The sequence below is a fragment of the Periophthalmus magnuspinnatus genome, chromosome 20, assembly GCF_009829125.3.
Source record: "Periophthalmus magnuspinnatus isolate fPerMag1 chromosome 20, fPerMag1.2.pri, whole genome shotgun sequence".
NCBI classification, from domain to species: Eukaryota; Metazoa; Chordata; class Actinopteri; order Gobiiformes; family Gobiidae; genus Periophthalmus; species Periophthalmus magnuspinnatus.
In genome coordinates this window covers 5,087,771-5,106,755 of record NC_047145.1, presented here as the reverse complement: position 1 = coordinate 5,106,755, position 18,985 = coordinate 5,087,771, and the positions used below count along the sequence as shown (strand labels likewise).

At 37.2% G+C, this 18,985-nt stretch overlaps 1 protein-coding gene across 4 annotated transcripts in view; it reads left to right on the top strand.

Moving 5' to 3' along the window:
- The window catches only part of pld1b (phospholipase D1b), a 42,410-nt gene that overhangs the window by 21,643 nt on the left and 1,782 nt on the right, over positions 1-18,985 (top strand). For 3 of the 4 annotated variants that reach the window (XM_055230079.1, XM_033986001.2, XM_055230080.1), the window contains exons 5-25: positions 121-220; positions 924-989; positions 1,606-1,664; positions 1,737-1,829; positions 2,398-2,550; positions 3,389-3,538; positions 4,894-4,977; positions 6,781-6,862; positions 7,271-7,381; positions 9,034-9,216; positions 10,116-10,329; positions 10,847-10,975; positions 12,086-12,204; positions 12,384-12,497; positions 12,959-13,069; positions 13,675-13,763; positions 14,531-14,644; positions 15,229-15,278; positions 17,123-17,257; positions 17,817-17,970; positions 18,387-18,504. In XM_055230079.1, coding sequence (XP_055086054.1) covers positions 121-220; positions 924-989; positions 1,606-1,664; positions 1,737-1,829; positions 2,398-2,550; positions 3,389-3,538; positions 4,894-4,977; positions 6,781-6,862; positions 7,271-7,381; positions 9,034-9,216; positions 10,116-10,329; positions 10,847-10,975; positions 12,086-12,204; positions 12,384-12,497; positions 12,959-13,069; positions 13,675-13,763; positions 14,531-14,644; positions 15,229-15,278; positions 17,123-17,257; positions 17,817-17,970; positions 18,387-18,504 — 2,428 coding nt within the window. Of the gene's footprint in view, positions 1-120; positions 221-923; positions 990-1,605; positions 1,665-1,736; positions 1,830-2,397; positions 2,551-3,388; positions 3,539-4,893; positions 4,978-6,780; positions 6,863-7,270; positions 7,382-9,033; positions 9,217-10,115; positions 10,334-10,846; positions 10,976-12,085; positions 12,205-12,383; positions 12,498-12,958; positions 13,070-13,674; positions 13,764-14,530; positions 14,645-15,228; positions 15,279-17,122; positions 17,258-17,816; positions 17,971-18,386; positions 18,505-18,985 lie in introns of all 4 variants that reach the window. The other variant, XM_055230081.1, reaches the window with a different exon arrangement.

Sequence of the window (18,985 nt, the reverse complement as noted above, 5' to 3'; positions counted from 1 at the left end):
TCCAATATGATCATTCATCATTTTCACATTTTATTTCAAAATGTTTTCGCTTGACAGACCAAAAAGTGAACTAATAATCCATTGAAATAACATCTAAGTTTTAGTTTTTGTGATTTTCAGTCACACAGTAAAAACTCCAGTGGATGAGGTGAGGGAGATGCCCGAGCTGCCCCGAGGAGGAGAAGAGCTGGAGAGAGAGGGGCAAGTCTCCAGTCGACGGGTAAAAACTGAACACACAAACAAAAATAACCAAACATAACCAATATCAAACCGCTCCAATAAAAAATGACACAGTAGTTATTCAAATCGATACTTTGCAGTGACATTACGCTGGAGGTGTGCCGAATGTACTTGTATGGCAGAGCTTTCAGAAGTTACCATGATGACACATTAGCAATAACTACCAAAACGTTTTTTAGACTGTCTGAAGCACAAGAAAAAATACAAAATGGATTTAAACAGCACATTTTCAGGAGCCTATGATCAATATGAGCGTTTATAGTCCTGTTTAGGTGTTTATTTTCAACTAAGATGAGAGTGACTGAAAAACTGTTTGAGAGAGACTTTATTATTATTTTTTTTTTTTAACCTTTATTTTACCAGGTAGGTCAGTTGAGAACCAATTCTCATTTTCAACGACGACCTGGCCAAGAAGCAGAAATTTCAACATGCAACAGAATAACATCCATACAGGCAAAGACAAGACAAAACAACAACACTAAGACAGTTACTATTTTCCACTATTTACATATAAACTTGTTTAAGAGCACAAATGATCTCACCTGTTGTAGCTCCTACTAAGTCAGTTCATTATGGTCCGATTGTGTTAAAACAAAGCTGAGATTAAAGTCTAACTTGAGTAACAGAGCTTCAGACTGTGCAGTGCTTCAGCTGTAGTATCAATATTTTGTCTGCCTTTTCAGAGACAACTGGAGGATTACTTGAACAAACTGCTGAAGATGTCCATGTACAGAAACTACCACGTCACAGTAAGAACTTTACAAAACATATACTCACCTATTAGTATATTATTTTAGAAATGGGTTATTTATTATACCAAATTACAGAAATGCAGACCACATTCTTCTGGGGCTGTTGGCCTTGAGGTGTTCAGTCGATCACTTTGGTTGATGGTCGACCAAAAATTGTATTCGCTTGGATTAACTATTTATATGGAACAACAGCAGAAAGGAGAAGTGAGGGGGTCAGGGGGTTAGCCAGTCATTTAAATGTAAAAGGCAGATTAAACTCATGATTCACAAGTTTAATCTGTCTTCACATAAATAGTTGTTTTTGCATGAACTCCTGTGCAGGTGCAGTCGCGTGAGTGCAGTTTGGGTCAGATACAGCAATACCTAATACAAGTTATGAGACCACACCCTCTTTTTCGTTGACTAATCAATCAGCAGCATCGACTATAGGACTAGAAAAGATATGGAGTGAGTTAGCTGAGTTTAATATGCATATTTATATATAATAATAAGCTTTATCAATAATTGTTTTTGCATGCATTTTGGTTAGATCATAGAGGTGTGCGCTTTGAAATGTTTAGATCAAAAATGTTCTTTAGTCAAATACAACCGTACAATTGTCTTTGATTTTTAGATGGAGTTTATTGAAGTGAGCCAGCTTTCATTCATCCACGATCTTGGACCCAAAGGCCTGTAAGAAAACTCTATAATTATAATTACAAATATAACAGAAATGAGTAGATTAATAATCATTTTCTGGTTTAGTGAAGGCATGGTGCTGAAGAGATCTGGAGGACATCGAATCCCAGGACTGAATTGTTGTGGTCACAGCAAAATCTGTTACCACTGGTCCAAACGGTCAGTGTTTATAAATTATGCAATATGTATTTACACTGGAAAGACTAAACCAAAGACTAAGCCAGAAGTAAACCAGGTCTAAAGAAGAGACAATGACTATTTTACCAGGACAAACAAGGACTCCAAATCAGGTCTAAATTGGGACCAAAGTGACATGACAGACCTCAGTATTTCAAAACATTATCAGGCCAAGTTACAGGTCAGATCTGTGAAAAGCCCCCTCATAATAATTCAGGTTTTTCAAGGTATCCCCTAGTAGTAAAAACACCTATAAGTGTAAAGAAAAAATGCAAGATGGATACATTTAATGCTGTGAAACGTTACAAGCAAAATCTCCATGGAGACGTGCTCATAGTGGACCCTCTACAAAGTCTGAATTCTCTTGTAAACTACATGCTTTTACCAACAGAGGATTGATTATAGAGCTCTGGATTAAGATGGAAGATGATCATTGACTGGATTAGAAATAATTTGATCTTGATTAAAATGGGACTGATTGCACATCCCCAACATGGAGTATTGCATAGTTAATTCTGTAATAGTTCATTCTGTTTGTATCTATTGTCAGGTGGTTGGTGGTTAAAGACTCATTCCTGCTCTACATGAAGCCTGATTCTGGAGCGATCTCATTTGTGATGCTCGTCGACAAAGAGTTCAACATCAAAATGGACTCCAAAGACACAGAGACCAGACACGGGATCCGCATCGACAGCCTCTCCAGGTCTGAACTGGGTTGCTGGGTTTCGGATGACATCACAACATTGTATAAGATAATAATGTTTAATGAGGGAGGAGGGGATGAATATTGTTATAATGCAGATGGGGAGTTCTTGGGTCTAATCACTCATATACATTATCAGGTTCAACCAAATATGTTCCTTTTGGGTATTTCTTATGAAAATACAATGTAATCAATTCATGGGTTTCAACTTCCTGTTTATATAACCTCCTGGAATATATATTTTTCCTATTCAAAGATATAATGCTTTGTTTGCAATTGTTAAATGCTATGGCAACAGTCCTAATTTTAATAATTTTGGACCCATAGACAGGGAATATTGGGTCTTGGACCTATGATATCATCACATTTTAGAATCTGAAATCACCAATAGAATGGGTTTTAGGGGACACCAGGGCTCCCAGCAAAAGAATAATTGTATTTCAATGGGCTAAATAAAGGCTTAAGTGAATAAACCTCTGCTTTTTTCTTGCTGGAAGAAAACAATTACAGTATGTCAGGTATTGGTGGTTTTCACATTCTCAGTTGTGATTAAATATATAATCATAAAATCTCTACTGGTAATAGGAAAATTTACCCGTGTTCAACTTGATCATTTCTATGAGTTACTTGGCCTTAAATTTGCTGTATTACAACAAATCTGCATTTTAACCATATTAACACATATTAACATATATTAACATATACTTAATATAATATACTAAATAATATACTAAACATATTAGCCTATATATGTTTTAATGTCACCAAACAATAAAAATAAACTGGTTTTAGCTCTTTGTTCGGTGCACTGTGTAACTTCTATCTGGTCCTGTTGAAGGAGCCTGGTGCTGAAGTGCAGTAGTTACCGTCACGCTCGCTGGTGGGGTCAGTCCATTGAAGGATTTGTCAAAAAATATGGAGCTGCTTTTCTCACAGATCACAGGTTTGGATCGTTCGCTCGACAAGAGGAAAACATCCCAGCCAAATGGTAACTATCTCTACAACATTTTACCTTTTTACTTCACCTCTATTCAAGTACATGCATGGACTCAGGCTGTGTACAAATGAAAACTACTTTTGTGTATCAGTTCCAATATCATTGTCATTGTTATCGGCATATAATAACATTCAGCCCCCAGCAGCAAGACAAATATTGATTATTGGTCTAAAATCATTTCATCCCTTTTCTTCAGTTTGTTTGAGTTGAGTGAAAAATTAAGATAAATAGTAGTCACTGTCTGGTCTCCTGTTTCTGAGTATGGGGTAGTACCTTTGTGTCTCGCTGGAGTAATTTGACACAAACAGAGTGAAAGTGAATCCACTCTGCTCCTCACCTGCTCCGAAACCCAAGCCAGACCAGACAGACGCTGGGGTGTCCGACTGTGAATTGTCTAATCTACACTGAACCTACTGTTTGTGTTGCCTACCACTGGAAACCTGTTATATAACCTGCTTCTCACTTCATCAGTAATTGGTCAAGTTACTTACTCATTATTACTCAAAATTACTCAAAATTTTCATCACAAAAATTTAATTTTAAAGACAGGTGCTGGGGGTGGTCAATTGTGAACCTACAATGGACAGGGCACATGTAGACCACTGTATATATGGGCTGTCACTGGAAGTCTGTTATGTAACCTGGTTCACTCTGAAAGTGCATATGGCAGGTTCATGTTTTTCTAATTATTAACTGGTTTGGAGGAATAGTATCTTGGTAAATATTTATCACAGTTTTACATCAGTTAAGTGGCAGTTTATGGGGAAAAAAAAACTTGAAAAGAAAAAGACAAAAACACAGGAAGTAACGCTGAGCTCTAAAATAGAATACCTCTACCAATATTATCAACACTGAAAAACCTGTCTAAAATGCAGAGACCATTAACACCTAAGGAACACGATTTGCCCCTAGAATTGAGAAGCAGGACAGAGCTCAGAGTCTCCAACTCGCCTTTAAATTTTAATCAGTTATTGGTCAAGGAATTCCTCAAAATCACATGTAAAAAAAACAAGTTTTATTTTAAGGACTGATTGTGTCCAATATCAATGGAAACTTATGGAACCTGGTTCACACGTCAGTAACTGCTTAAGTGTCGTTATAAACACAAATAAATTGAAGCCCCCCCAGATATTATTTCATTGTAGATAATGCCCATTGCTCAATCGACCAAATTGGTTTTGGATTCGTATATTTGTATTTGCATTAGGTGATAATAAATCGGTTGCATGGTTATTTTGGGGGTTCCCTAGACCACTGTTCCTCCCTAATTCATCCATCTAAAATGTGCACATTAATGATCCTGGAATTAATATCCCCTAAACAGTTGTATTATCTTGTCTGTGCAGGTATGTGAATGGTAAAACATACATGGAGGATGTTGCAGACGCCATGGAGGAGGCCAAAGAGGAGATCTTCATCACAGACTGGTGGTGAGTTTATACTGTGAGAATGGAACACTAGAGGGGACATAGAAGCTGCTCGTGGGACGCTTGTGGCAGCCATGCTTTGACTGTGGAAGAAGGCTAATTTACAGTTTGCCAGTAGTAAAGGAGCTGCACCTGATTTTTAACAGTTTTCGGTTGTTCAAACTTATTCCTCATTTTCCTACCAGATTCCTATTCCTAAATATTCCTCGCAATGAGTTGCTGCTGACGACAGCCAGCCTTTGAACAGTGCAACAGTGTCATTTCCTGATTAGCAGCCATTAAAAATGCTTTTAGGTGCAGACAGCACATAGGGTCTTATTTTGACTCTAAGACAACATGGCCGCCTTGACTCTAGCTTACCATGGGAATGTTGTGTCTAAATGTTTGGTCCATGTCTCTGAGTGAGTACAGGCTGTGGTGAGTTCAAGGGGAGTTTTCTGGTCAAATGGATCAGTTACAGACTTGGGCTCAAACTACTGTTACACCACAGCAGACTAGAGCTGTACTACGAGAGGCAGAGTGTCCATACAAACTCAACCAGAGGAAAGACACAATGAGAATCAGTGATAAGACAGGAGTCACTGAGTTTATACCAGTAATGGGATCACTCTATTGTATCTTGATCTGCTGTTTGGGTATGTTTACTATCAGATCCTAAGGTGTTCACTGGCTCATTTGCATGACGTTGATGTGTCCTTGTGCAATACCCTTCTCTCATGGTATAAATGTTTTAAAGTGGATTTTGAGAGGCTAGAGGAGCAAAACAGCAGCCACACATCTGTCAATCTCCCCCAGGGAAACTGTTGGCAATCTATATCATGTTCTTGTGATGAAAATTTAAGGATATTCATGTTGTGAAGAAAATATTCTTATCGTATGTCTTTAAATGCATTTGATCTGTGTCAGTGTGTCAGACCCAGACCAGACATTAACATGTGTGAAGGCTCTGTCTCCATCACACAGGAAACTCTGTTGTTCTACCTGTATAAGTGTAAAGGTTTATTATCTTATCTGAAACAAAAGTCACTCTGCTTTGAAATGTTTGTAGCTTTGTCATTCTGGTATAAATACTCAGAGCATCTTTTCCCCAGGTCATTAGTCCCCTCCAAGCATCTGAGCTCTAAGAGAGACTTGGGACGCTGGAAGCCATCTGCTGCCAGGGCAGGTCTGGGCCCTGTCCTGCCTGTATCTGCTGTAACAAAGAATAAACCTTTTTGTATTACATAACTCATCAGGCTTCACAAATGGATTTCTTTTCATCTAAAATTAGAATTTTTCCACAACATTCTAATAATATAATGCATTTAATGTATATGGTGCATTTTTGACATTTTACATTACGTCACTCTCAACTCCTGGTTATTATGAGCTAGTTCTGTAGCCACAGCTGCCCTAGGGTAGACTCAGGGAAGTGAGGCTGCCAATCTGCACCATTGGCCCCTCCGACCAGGGTGGGGAGATACTGCCAAAAACATATTAAGATTTTTTAAACCTAATAACAATCATCCTAAAATACTTTAGCAAGCAAAAAAAATTTCTTAAAAAATCTTTAAATGTACTTGGTGAGGTGTAAAAAAAAAAAACTATGCAAAAATATCACTTTAAATGACTACAACCGTTTGGGTTTTTTTTTTTTTGTCTTTATTTTTAATGAGTTCTTTTGGCAAATATTAAGATTTTTTTTTTGCATAAATGATATACCCAGTGTTAAAATGTTGAGTATTTTCAAAATAACAATGGAGGATTAAGAGACATTGATTGTAATAGGTTGAAATAATAAATTAATTTGAATATCTCTGTACACAGGTTGAGTCCAGAGATTTTCCTGAAGAGGCCTGTTGTCGAGGGCAACCGTTGGCGCCTGGATTGTATCCTCAGACGGAAAGCTGTGAGTTACAATTTATTATTTAGTCACAAATCAAATAGATTCTGCTAATAATAATTTAAAACAGACATATTTGACAACATTGACTTTTTAACCATGGTATAAATATATTCACTTCTTATTTACCCACTGTTTTGTATTTAGAGTGTTTCATACATGTTTGATTAATCTTTATTCTCCTGCAATCAAGACATCATTGCTCAGAAAATTCCAGTTTTGTTGTACATTTTGTTGTGATGATGCATTGCAGTTTTTAATTTTAATTCAATTGTTATTAAGTTATTTTAGATGAAAATAGTTATTTCAAAAGTCTTAACATAATCAATAGGTGTCATAGATTATAACTATATACTGGACAAAAGCATAATATGTCTTCTTTAAAGTTGTAAACTATATTTGTTATTTCTATAGCAACAAGGAGTGAAGATCTTCGTGATGCTGTACAAAGAGGTGGAGTTGGCTCTGGGCATAAACTCTGAGTACAGTAAAAGGACTCTAGTGAGGCTACATCCAAACATCAAGGTGAGTCAGTACATGTGTGTTTGTGTGGTCTTTTCAGTAGAGGAGAAATATTTTAAAATGATTCTATTAAGTTTGTCGATTCATTTTTCATGTTTTTGTCAATTCTCCTAGATTTCTTTAAAATGTGAACTTTAAAACATAATTCACAAATCTAATCACAGTCACAATGCTGGTCAGAAAAATCACAATTAGATATTTTTCCCCAAGTCATTCAGCCCCATCAAGAATCAATTCACACTTGATCCCACCTCCAATTGACTTTCTATTGAAAAAACGTTGCCCTTCTCCCTGCAACTGCTGCTGTCAGGCTCGTCATTTTAGTCTAAAAATGTTTGTATTAACGGGACGGGGTTATTTCATTATTTCATCAGTAAATCAAGATATGAACATTAATAACAGACCAGACCAGTCTTTCCCCAAGGTTCCTCCCACTAACTTTAGCAACAGATTTGTTTGAGAGTGTTGCTAACAGTGTTACCTTCAACACCCTCACTCTTGATTGGCTCTTCGGTTGCTATGAGAGCCGAATGTTATGAGTCACGTCACACTCCCTTAGTCCACTTACTTCTTTATAAAGTCTATGGTCCACACCAGTGTACACAGACTCGAGAGAAGGCATTTCCCTTTTATGTCCTCAACAAATGGACCTCAACAATGACTGGCCACCATTTCGTTCCAAAGTAAACTTCCCGTTATTTTTTCCCATAGCCTTTCAGAAAAATAAATAACTGAAAGCTCGCACCATAAGAACAAAACACCACAAGAACTAGAATGTTGTTTAAAATCTGTCTCTGAAACTTCATGAACAGTCACCAAATATTACATTTTCAATGTGTTTTTTGGACTGAAAATAACCATGTTAGGGACATAAATTAGCAAATCTCTGGTTGGCGTCAGTTGTGCCTTTAACTTAGAGACATATTTACTAAGCATTTGCAGACGAGCAGAACAGAGAGCGTGCGGTAAGCCAGTTTTGGTATGCATCTGTCAAAGCCACAGTGCAAAACTCACAAGCTCATTTTCTGTCCAATCTCTTCTCAAGACTCAGGCTGCGTCCAAATGTGCACACTCTTTCCTACTTAGGGCACCATTTAGGGGTCATGCCATTTTTATCGCTGCCCGAATGTCCAGTGAGTGAAAAAATAGTGTTCTCAAAATTTCCCGCAATGCACCTTGAAAAGTACTGTCCAGCACGGGTCACTAGAGCGGGCAATATAGACCACAGTGCATTGCAACAGTTGGAAAAACAACAGTGAAGCGTGGTTTATTGCACTGTTAACTGCACTGTTGATCTCTGATTGTGAATAAAAACACTTTCACTCTTAAATAAACCTTTATGGTGCAAAATTGCTAGCGTTAGCCACGTATCTTAGCTTGAGCAATAATTTCTCCATCAAATCAGCAAGTAATCCAGTCCGCTTATGTGAGATCCAGTTTGACAAAAATTTATGGTTAGTATTAGTCCATAAATATTTGTGTGCTAATTGAATATGATCATTATTTATGACAGAAATCAAGTTTTATCAGAGTTTAGCCTTCACCCAGACACCATGGGCCTGGGTGATCTCTGTGAGTGAAGCTGGATGAGGGGTTATGGGTTAAGGGAGACATTCAGACACAGCCTCATACTTGCATTGTTTGTATATTTACAGGTAATCAGACACCCAGACCACGTCTCCTCTGCTGTGTACCTGTGGGCCCATCATGAGAAGATCATTGTGATAGACCAGTCTGTGGCGTTCGTGGGGGGCATCGATTTGGCGTACGGGCGCTGGGACGACATCGAGCACAGACTCACTGATGTGGGCAGCGTCACCCTCTCACACATAGACCAGGTCAGTGCTGTGTTGAACCAATGGACATTTCGGATATTACCTTTGGGTTTAGTTAAAACCTATTAAACATGTGTTTTCCAAATAGCACAAGAATTTATTTATTTTTTGTGATCTATGTTGTAATGTTATTTCCTCATCACAAACAGACCTGGAGTTGTGTTTTGTTTCATTCACACATGTTTAACTCACAAATACTGCATATTTGGGCTGAGTTCTCTCAAGTGGAAAATACTCTGTTCCACCTTCTGATCAGAGCTTTTTGAGCTTTGGAGATGTAGATAGACTTATAATAAAGGGTCAAACATGTGTGAATGAAACAAAACACAACTCCAGATATGTTTTTGAGGAGGTAACAGCATTATAACATGGCTTAAAGCTCACAAGAGTCATACTATGTAGCTTTTCTAGTTAGACTGTCCACCACCTGGTTGTTATTGAAATCTTCTTGTTTTGCCTGGAATGTTTCATAGTATGCCAATAAGCGTTTCAGTTTTTTTATTCAGTTACAGGTGAGTTCATTGGTTAAAAAAAAAATAATAATAATACCTTGAAAAGAATGCATTCTTTCAGGGGGTGGGGTCACCTCTCCACAGATGTGACATAGATGTGTGGTAGTGTCACCAGCTTGTATCCATTGAGATATATATTGAGATATGTTTAATGCCATTGTGGAACATTCCAAACAATAACATCTCCACTAACCAGAATGAGAAAAGTTACATATTGTACCTTTTAAAATTATGTGGAATCATTTCTGTTTGTGACTCTAGAACTTGCATTTTAACAATATTTGTGTTAGCAGCCCCTCTGTTTTATTGGCCTATAGAATTTAGTGATGGCATCTGAAACCCAGCAACACTGTATTTTAAATCTTGTTTTTACTCTGTGTGCACCTCCAGGCTGCAGCGGCGAGTACTCTTTCCTCCACAGGGGGCGCTACAGCTCAGACTAACGGTAAAGGCATCTTCACAGTGGACTCTGCAGACCAGCCCAAACTGAAGGGGCAGGGCAGGCACAAGAGGTCCCGGTTCAGCATCAAACGACATCTACAGAAACATGGATTCACTCACAGAAACAGTGACAGTGACAGCGACAGCGACCCAGAGCCAGAGAGTAAGTCAAAACATGCATCTTAGACCATGTGTTAGTCCTGGTTTAGTCCTGGGTTAGTCCTGGGTGACAATGACAACGACTAGAACTCAGAGCCAGAGAGGAAGTTAGACCATATTTAGTCCTGGTTTAGTCATGAACTAAATGCGGTCTTACTTACTTCACCATATTAGTCATGTTTTAGTCCTGCTTTAGCCCTGGTTTAGTCCTGGTTTAGTCCTGGTTTAGCCCTGTTTTAGTCCTGGTTTAGTCCTGGTTTAGCCCTGGTTTAGCCCTGGTTTAGCCCTGGTTTAAACCTGGTTTAGACCTGGTTTAGTACAGCTCTTGTGAGATGTTCATGGGCTGCAGTTGTCAGTATCTATCTAAAACAGTAAAGTGGGTGGGAAATGAAATCTGTTTAACTAGTTTCTATTGCTCAAAATAATTCTTGTTGCTGTATAAATTCTGTTGAAAAACAGTGTGTTTTGTTCGTATGTTAAATGCTAAAAGTTGACATGATATTTGATTTTGTGTATTTTAGGGAGTAACTCGGTGCGGAGTCTTCAGACAGGAGTGGGAGAGCTCTTTGGAAATGCCAGATTTTGGCATGGCAAGGATTACTGCAACTTTGTCTACAAGGACTGGATCCAACTGGACAAGCCTTTTGACGGTAACATTCTCCAATACTGGAAAATATTGTTCACAATACACTACCAAAGATTTGGACACACCCTCTCATTCAGTGTTTTTCTTTTCTTTATTTTTACTATTTTCTACATTTTATATACAGAAGATGTCAAATGTATGAAGAAAGATATATGGAATTATGTAATATGACAGGTCTCATATTTTTTTCAGATTATTACCTCATTTGGTGGGAAAGTGCCTCTGGTCAATAAGAGTTATAGTTTTACACTCATAAAAGCTGGAGTTTGTGAAGACAAGATGGATATAAAAAGTTGAAATACTGCAATGTTAGTGTCATCAAATTCCAGTTTAAACATAAAATTAAAGGGAACCTATAGTTTTTAACCAAGTTATAGTTGTTTTTCTTTCTCATTTAACCTCTCAGTTGTTTTGGAGTGATGTGTGAATATTTGAGTAAGCTTTACTTGCTAATTTGGAAGTCAGTAGTCTTGTTTCTTTTATTAAGTCATTTTAGATGAATATTGCAATTTAAAATGTCCAAATTATAGCATACTGACCCACACTTGTTATAGATTATAACTGTATAGCAGACACAAGCACAATATATCTTCCTTAACATAATAAAGTTGTGTTAATCCTCATTTAAAACTACTTTGGCTCTGGTGTAGACCAGTGCTTCTCAAACTTTTCACACCAAGTACTATCAAAGATATGATCTGGCCTTTTGAGTACCACCAGACCTAAACTAAGTCTAAATTTGGACTAAAGCATGTCTAAAATGAGACTAAACCATGCACAAGGTATTTCTAAATAACGAATAAACCAAAGGACGACAAAAACATTAATAGATTTGGATCTTAACTAAGCAAATAATCAAACTGCAGAGGGCCCTGTGTACCACAGTTTGCAAAACACTGGTTGTTTTACGACCTCTTCCTCCTGGTCCCGTTCTATATCTGAAAGCCAAATATTCTTTTAGGTGGTACTTAGTTTGAGAACCACTCATCTGGTCTATTTTGAAATTCATCTAAACTTGAGACATGAGACGCCTTGTGTATTCTGGGATTGTATGAGATAGACTGTATTTGAATAAAGCTCACTGATTAATTTGTGTTTCCATGGTTACGTGCAGACTTCATTGACAGACACACGACTCCCAGAATGCCGTGGCACGACATCGCATCAGTGGTTCATGGGAAAGCAGCACGAGATGTGGCCCGGCATTTTATTCAGCGCTGGAACTTCACAAAGGTCAGAGTCTTGACAGATCATCAAACAATTCAGCGAAAACCTATGTAACATTTGATGGTCTGCTTGTTACCATAGATATGTTACTGCTTTGACTTGAATGCTACATAATGAAGCATTAAACTCGTCTATCTCTTTGAAGACCAAGCTTTAAATAACTGTTACTTTTTGTTGTTTTTCAGTTGGTGAAATCTAAGTACCGTTCTCAGGCATACCCATGTCTGCTCCCAAAGTCCCACAGGACGGCCGGAGAGCTGCGCTACCAGGTCCCCAACTGTGTCAACGCTAAAGTACAGGTCAGGAAATACAAGGGTTATTTCAGATTTATAATATAAGTTGCTTCAGAAAGTGGTTCCATTATTCACAGCCAAAGACATGATTGTTGCCAGTTGAAAGGATTTTAGCCTGTACTTTGAACTATAGCAGGTTTGTGGAGCCAAAAAATGATTCAAAATTTGTTGATCATTAGTTGTGTTATTGCTTTAAAAAACTGTGAACCTCCCATAGAATTATGGAGACCCCTGTTCTCCACCTGAATCATTTAAGGCGTGTTCTCATTCATTGTGGTTTCGGCCTGGTTTGAGCCTAGTTTAGCCCTGACGTTATTGTAATTTGGTCACATTTTTCCTGGTTCAGTGTAGTTGGTTTAGTTTTAGTTCTGTCACAGTTTAGATGTGGCATGTGCTGATGTGAGTTTAACTCTTAAAGAATGTAAAGTTAACATAAAAATTACTAACATTGTTATGTTTTGTCTCAGATCCTGCGGTCGGCTGCAGACTGGTCGGCCGGGATCAAATATCATGAAGAGTCCATCCACAACGCTTACGTCCACGCCATTCAGAACAGTCAGCACTTCATCTACATCGAGGTATGGGACAGTCACAGGTGTGGGCTTTTAAAAGATCAATAGAAAATCTATGTTTTTATTACTAAAGCCTGTTAGACAAAGTCATATTGAGTAATCAACATCACTTCTTTTTATCATCTTTGTAATTCATCTTTTCCATTAATAGTTTTTAGCTAGATATTTTGATAAAAATATATTCCAGTTAAATGGTTAGATTTAAAGCTGTGGTGCCTGGTTTTCACACCTTGAGAAAATATGTATTTAAACTAGTCTCTAGTTCTCACAAACCTTTTGGCACATCACAAGTATTCACATGCAAGAAGGATTTGTCCACTGGCACAGTTTTGGAAAACTTCTTTGAGACAGAAAAGTGAAACAGGATGGACCACCCTTCCTCAGCCATGGCTCAGGTTTGTAATAAACAAAATATTTTAGAATTAGATGACGGTGTGAGCCCGACTGATTTTGGTCACAAGGTTCTGGTTTGACAATACACTTTTGGGGGTAAAAACTGAACTTACTAATTTATGAAAAACAAATGTTTGGTACTTGAGCTGTATTTTAACAGTGTCTTATCTTTATTGATTTATCTTTCAAATGTTTTTTATTGTTTATATTTCCTCTAGAACCAGTTCTTCATCAGCTGTGCAGACAACAGACACGTGTTCAACAAAATCGGAGACACCATCGCCGAGCGCATCATCCAAGCTTACAGGTAACCATAAACCACAGCTAACTATAGATACCACAGGTCAAATAGGCACAGACAGTCAATGTTTAAGTGTTTATTCAACTTTTGTATGAACAGCAAATATTGAAATGACTGAATGTAAACATTGATACATGACTGTATTTTAACCTAATTACAAGATTACACAAACGGATCTGAACTGTCATCGTCTCTTTTACCCTGCGTCAAAACAACACAATGGGGATGTTATTATAATTTTACTTCATTATATTCATTTTTATGGCTTTTGGTTATTTTTATGCAATGTAACTTAAAGGTGCACTGTGTAACTTTTATGGTGAAGGATCTGCTACCTGCTTGTCTCCATGGAGATGTTATTGCTTTGCCTGGAATCTTCCAACAATATGACATTAACATATCTTTGAAGTCAGATCTTTGGAGAGGCAATCCCACTCAAAAAACATGTTTTTTCATGGTATGTCATTCCAAATAAATGCAAGATAGATGAGTTTAATGCCCTACTAAAGAATATTCCAGGCAAAGCAATAATATCTCCATGGAGACGAGCAGGTGGCAGCCGTGGAACATTCTAGTTACAGCAACAACACCTCTATGGAGACAAGCAGACGCCCAAAAGTTACACAGTGCTCTGGCTGAGTTTCACTCCTGATCACAAACCAATGGCTGGGCTCTTTGTGGAGCTAAAACTCTGCTTATAGAAAGGATAATTATGTACTTTAGTCTGTACTTTACATGCATTAATCCAAATATAAACCATTGTTTTATTGTAGGGAAAAGAAAAAATACCGTGTTTACATTGTGACTCCTCTACTTCCTGGATTTGAGGGTGACATCAGCACCGGAGGAGGAAGTGCAATCCAGGCCATCATGCACTTCAACTACAGGTCGGTGCTTAAATACAAAAAAAAAACAACATTACACCCAGTGAAAAGAAACAGAACTGCAGTATGGGGAGGATATTGTAAAGAAGTCCCATTTTGGAATTGAACAACCGAGTAAGAAATTGTGCATATTTTGTGAAAACTTATTTACTTTACTTTAACAAATTCATCATAAGAGCTACGTTTTCTCAGAGAAAGCAAAACACGAACCCATCTTTAACTCATTTCATAGTTTTTAAAAGGACAGTATAATGAATGTCACTTAGTACCTTTTGTTTAACATTTCAAATCCTTTTTATATGAGACACACAGTACATACAGTATATCTAGTGTATATCTATGTGTATTTTTAAACCACGATACAACTGCCTGTACTCTTTCTCCTTCTCTCTCTCCCCTCTACCCTTTTTCTCTCTTCTCCCTCCCTCTCTTCTCTCCTCTTCTCGGCCTCTCTCTCCCTCTCTCTGTCCTCTGACATCGATAGCATGTGTTCACTTTGTAAACAGTGGACCAGCCCTCTGCAAACACTCCACAAACACATGTACCGTGCAACTTTATTTTCATCTTTTGTCTTTTTCTTTCTTTAGGACGATGAACAGAGGAGACCACTCTATCATTTCACAGCTGAGGAGAGAGAGTAAGTCTGCTTACTCAGACGGATGGTCTGTTGTGAACCGTCAGGCAAAGTGATGAAGTTTAGGATGATATTCAAATTTGAATTTTTAACAGAATCCTAATATTAAAACATAAATCACAAATATACTGTATTTTCCAAACTACAAGTTGCACTTTTTTTTCTTTTCATAGTTTAGCCGGGGGTGCAAGTTATACTCAGGTGTGACATATATGTGGAATATAAGTCACATCTGAGTATATCATTTCACATCTTTATTATGGTCACACTGACAACCGCGTTTTTTTCTTCATTATTATGCATTTTTTATACTTTGACTATATGTTTGTCAGAAAAAAATGCAGTTAGATACACCACCAGTCAAAAGTTTGGACACACCCTGTCATTCAATCATCAGATATATGAAGTAAGACATATTATGTAGTAAAGAAAAAAGGCAGAAAGAAAGTAGTAAAAATAATAAGAAAAAAAAACACTGAATAAAATGGCCTGTCCAAACTTCTACAAACTAGTAGTGTATTTTTCCTAAATTGTTTAGTTATGCTGTAGAAATTTGATATTGAAATATTTTGGGTAAGTACATCATCCCATATCTTTGTGAAGGACGTCTAAAACCGCAGTACCAAACTTAGCCACACCTGCTGTTGGTTTCAGACGAACGCTCAATGAACTATAAAATTACTACCATGGTCAAATCTGATCATTTTGTGCATATGGGGCCTGTGTGTGTATCTTGTAATATTGGTAAAACCACTAGACTATTTTTAAAACTCAAAGGAAAATATATGACCAATAACCTCCAGTTTCACCCAAATGTATCAAACCCAAGTCTAAACAGCTGTGGTGCATCTGGAGCAGGACTGGTGGTAATTGTACAGTCTTTAATCTGTGGAAAAATGAGTTTATTTAGGTTTTCTTAAACATATATTTAAGTAATGTCATCTTTATGTAGGCTTAATGTTTAAAATCAATCACTTTATTGGCTTGTTAGAAATAGTATATACATAACCTCACCACGCTGTAGTTCAGATCTCTACAAATGCACAGGATTCTTGTCTTAGTTTAGCAGTTCATATTTCAGTCTTTTTTCATCAGAGAAACATAGTGCATCTTTAAATAAAAGTGTTTAAATCAGTTGTTAAAAATGTCTTCATGTTGATACTTGGTTACTTACATTCATATATTTTTTTCTTTAACATGTTTTTGTCATTGTTATAAATAGGGCTGAGAAATACGTAATTTTTTCCTCTAATACAGTTAGAACAGTTTTTAATTATACTGTGTATATATATATATAATTTTTTTTTTTTATTTTGAAAAAGATACAGCTTTCGATCTTAATTTCAAGAACATAAACAAGACGAGTCAATGCTGTTTAATACCAAAATATAGTCAAATTTCTGTGCTGTAGACCTTTAAGACACATGCTGATCACTGACATGTTTAAGTGACTGAATCCAGATTTACTTCATTAAGCCCTAATTAAAAATATAGTCTTTATTCATTTGTGGCTGTTGCTGCTAGTGCTGACTTCAGTGTCCTCTGCAACTTCAAGTAGATGGTGACATCACGTATGACAGCCCCACTTACAGTGAGGTGTTTCTGATTACAAACACCTGGCTGCAGGAGTTTTAAGTGTGTAAGATCAATCACACTGTTCCTTATATGCCCAGACTCCGCCCCTCCTCCCCCATCACTCTCTTCTTTAATCCTCCAGGCACTGCCCAGTTTAGCAGCTCTGTTGTGGGTGGAGTTTAGGTGTTTAGTCCCACTTTAAGAATGAGCAAAGTATGTCTATAAATCTGTTGTGTATATTGTCTTATAAAACTGTATTTGTCTGATATCAGTGGGCGATAATTGGATGAACTACATCTCGATCGCGGGGCTCCGGACTCATGCTGACCTCGAGGGAAAACTGGTGACGGAGCTCATTTATGTTCACAGCAAAATGCTCATCGCCGACGACAACACAGTCATCATCGGTGAGATTTTTTATTTTTTATTTATTTTTTTTTTTTTTATGTAAACTTTATTTCACCTTTTCTTTCAGTATATAAAGTGTACCAACTATAAATTAAATCATATTTTGTTGTCATGCTTGATTAGGATATAAGCTATAACAATATTGGAAAGAGTTGAAACAAAGAACAATAATCCGTAGAGTAATTTTACAAACTCTAACCACTATCACACAGGCACACTGACCAAAGTGTCTTGCTCAAGGACACAACGACACTATCTAAACATGTTAGTGGAAATTTCCTAATCAACTTTGAGCTTGTATTTATTCATTTGCTGTACTTGTAATATAGACTTTAGCTTTACATTTGTATTCAAGGCATGTTTTTTAAGTTGATGTTGCACTGCCCCCTATTGGGTCACCTACCGTATATAAGAGTTAATTTGTTTGGCAATTATTTTTGTTACATAATTATGCATTTTCCTGCTCAGAAAATTAAGATAAAACTTCAGCTCAAATCAGTACAGTTTTTTCACATGTAGAAAACTGGAATCATAATCTGGAATTTCATTGTTTTCCAGGTTCTGCGAACATAAATGATAGGAGCATGCTGGGTAAAAGGGACAGTGAAGTGGCTGTGATTGTGGAGGACTCCGAGATGATGGATTCTTTGATGGATGGACAACCGTATAAGGCCGGGAAGTACGCCTTGAGTCTCAGACTGGAGTGCTTCAGGTAATAAGCATTGTGAACAGAATGTAATTATCAAAACATAAATAGCAAATCTAATCAACCTTCACATATTAAACACGTCCACAAGAATTGACAAAACGACTAGTACAAGAATCACATTTCAAAACCTGTTTGTACAGATCTAAACTACAGAGTTTGTTGTTTTTATGCAGAATTAAATCATGTATAACTTTATTTTTGAGACAGTTTTGGTTCATTGATTTTATTTAATTGTACTGCACAACAAAGAAAGGTTTGGCAGTCTTGATACACTGGAAAACATTTTTATACCTATACGGACTGACTAGTTTTAGCCAGCCAAAACTAGTGCGTTCTCTGGCTTGTTGTTTGTAGAATAGATTCAAATTGTCAGAACATGATGTACAAAACATTTTTTCTCACTTTGTTTATTTCTTCAGGATGATTCTTGGAGCAAACAATGATCCGTCCATAGACGTCTCAGACCCGCTCAGTGACACGTTTTATAAAGAGGTTTGGATGTCCATCTGCGCCCGCAATGCCACCATCTACCAGAAGGTACTGCTGTGTTTTATGTCTATACCTATATCTATTTACGCAAGTTAAACGGTTTCACACACACAGGTCCTCACTTTCCAACTGTCCAACCATCGCCTTAATTCATGCAAGCAATTCATTTGTAAAGTTGTCCTGGTTTACTCTAGTTTTTAAACCACCATTTTTTCATTTCTGTAACACCATTGCTATGTTTAATTAAATGTTATTGCTTTGCCTAAAATATTCCACAGTATGGCATTAAACGCATTTATTCAGTTACCCGTGTTTCATTGTAAAACATTTGATCTTGGAAAATTTTTAAATGGAGTGGCGGCTCCACAGCTCTGACTAACCCTAGTGGTCTCACCTGCTTGTTGATGGAGCTCAATACTGTGGAGTGTTCTAGGGAAAGCATTAACATCTCCATGGAGACAAGCAGGTGATGGGCACTCTCCCAGAAAAGTTATATAGTGTAAATTATTTCAATCTTGAGGTTTTGAAA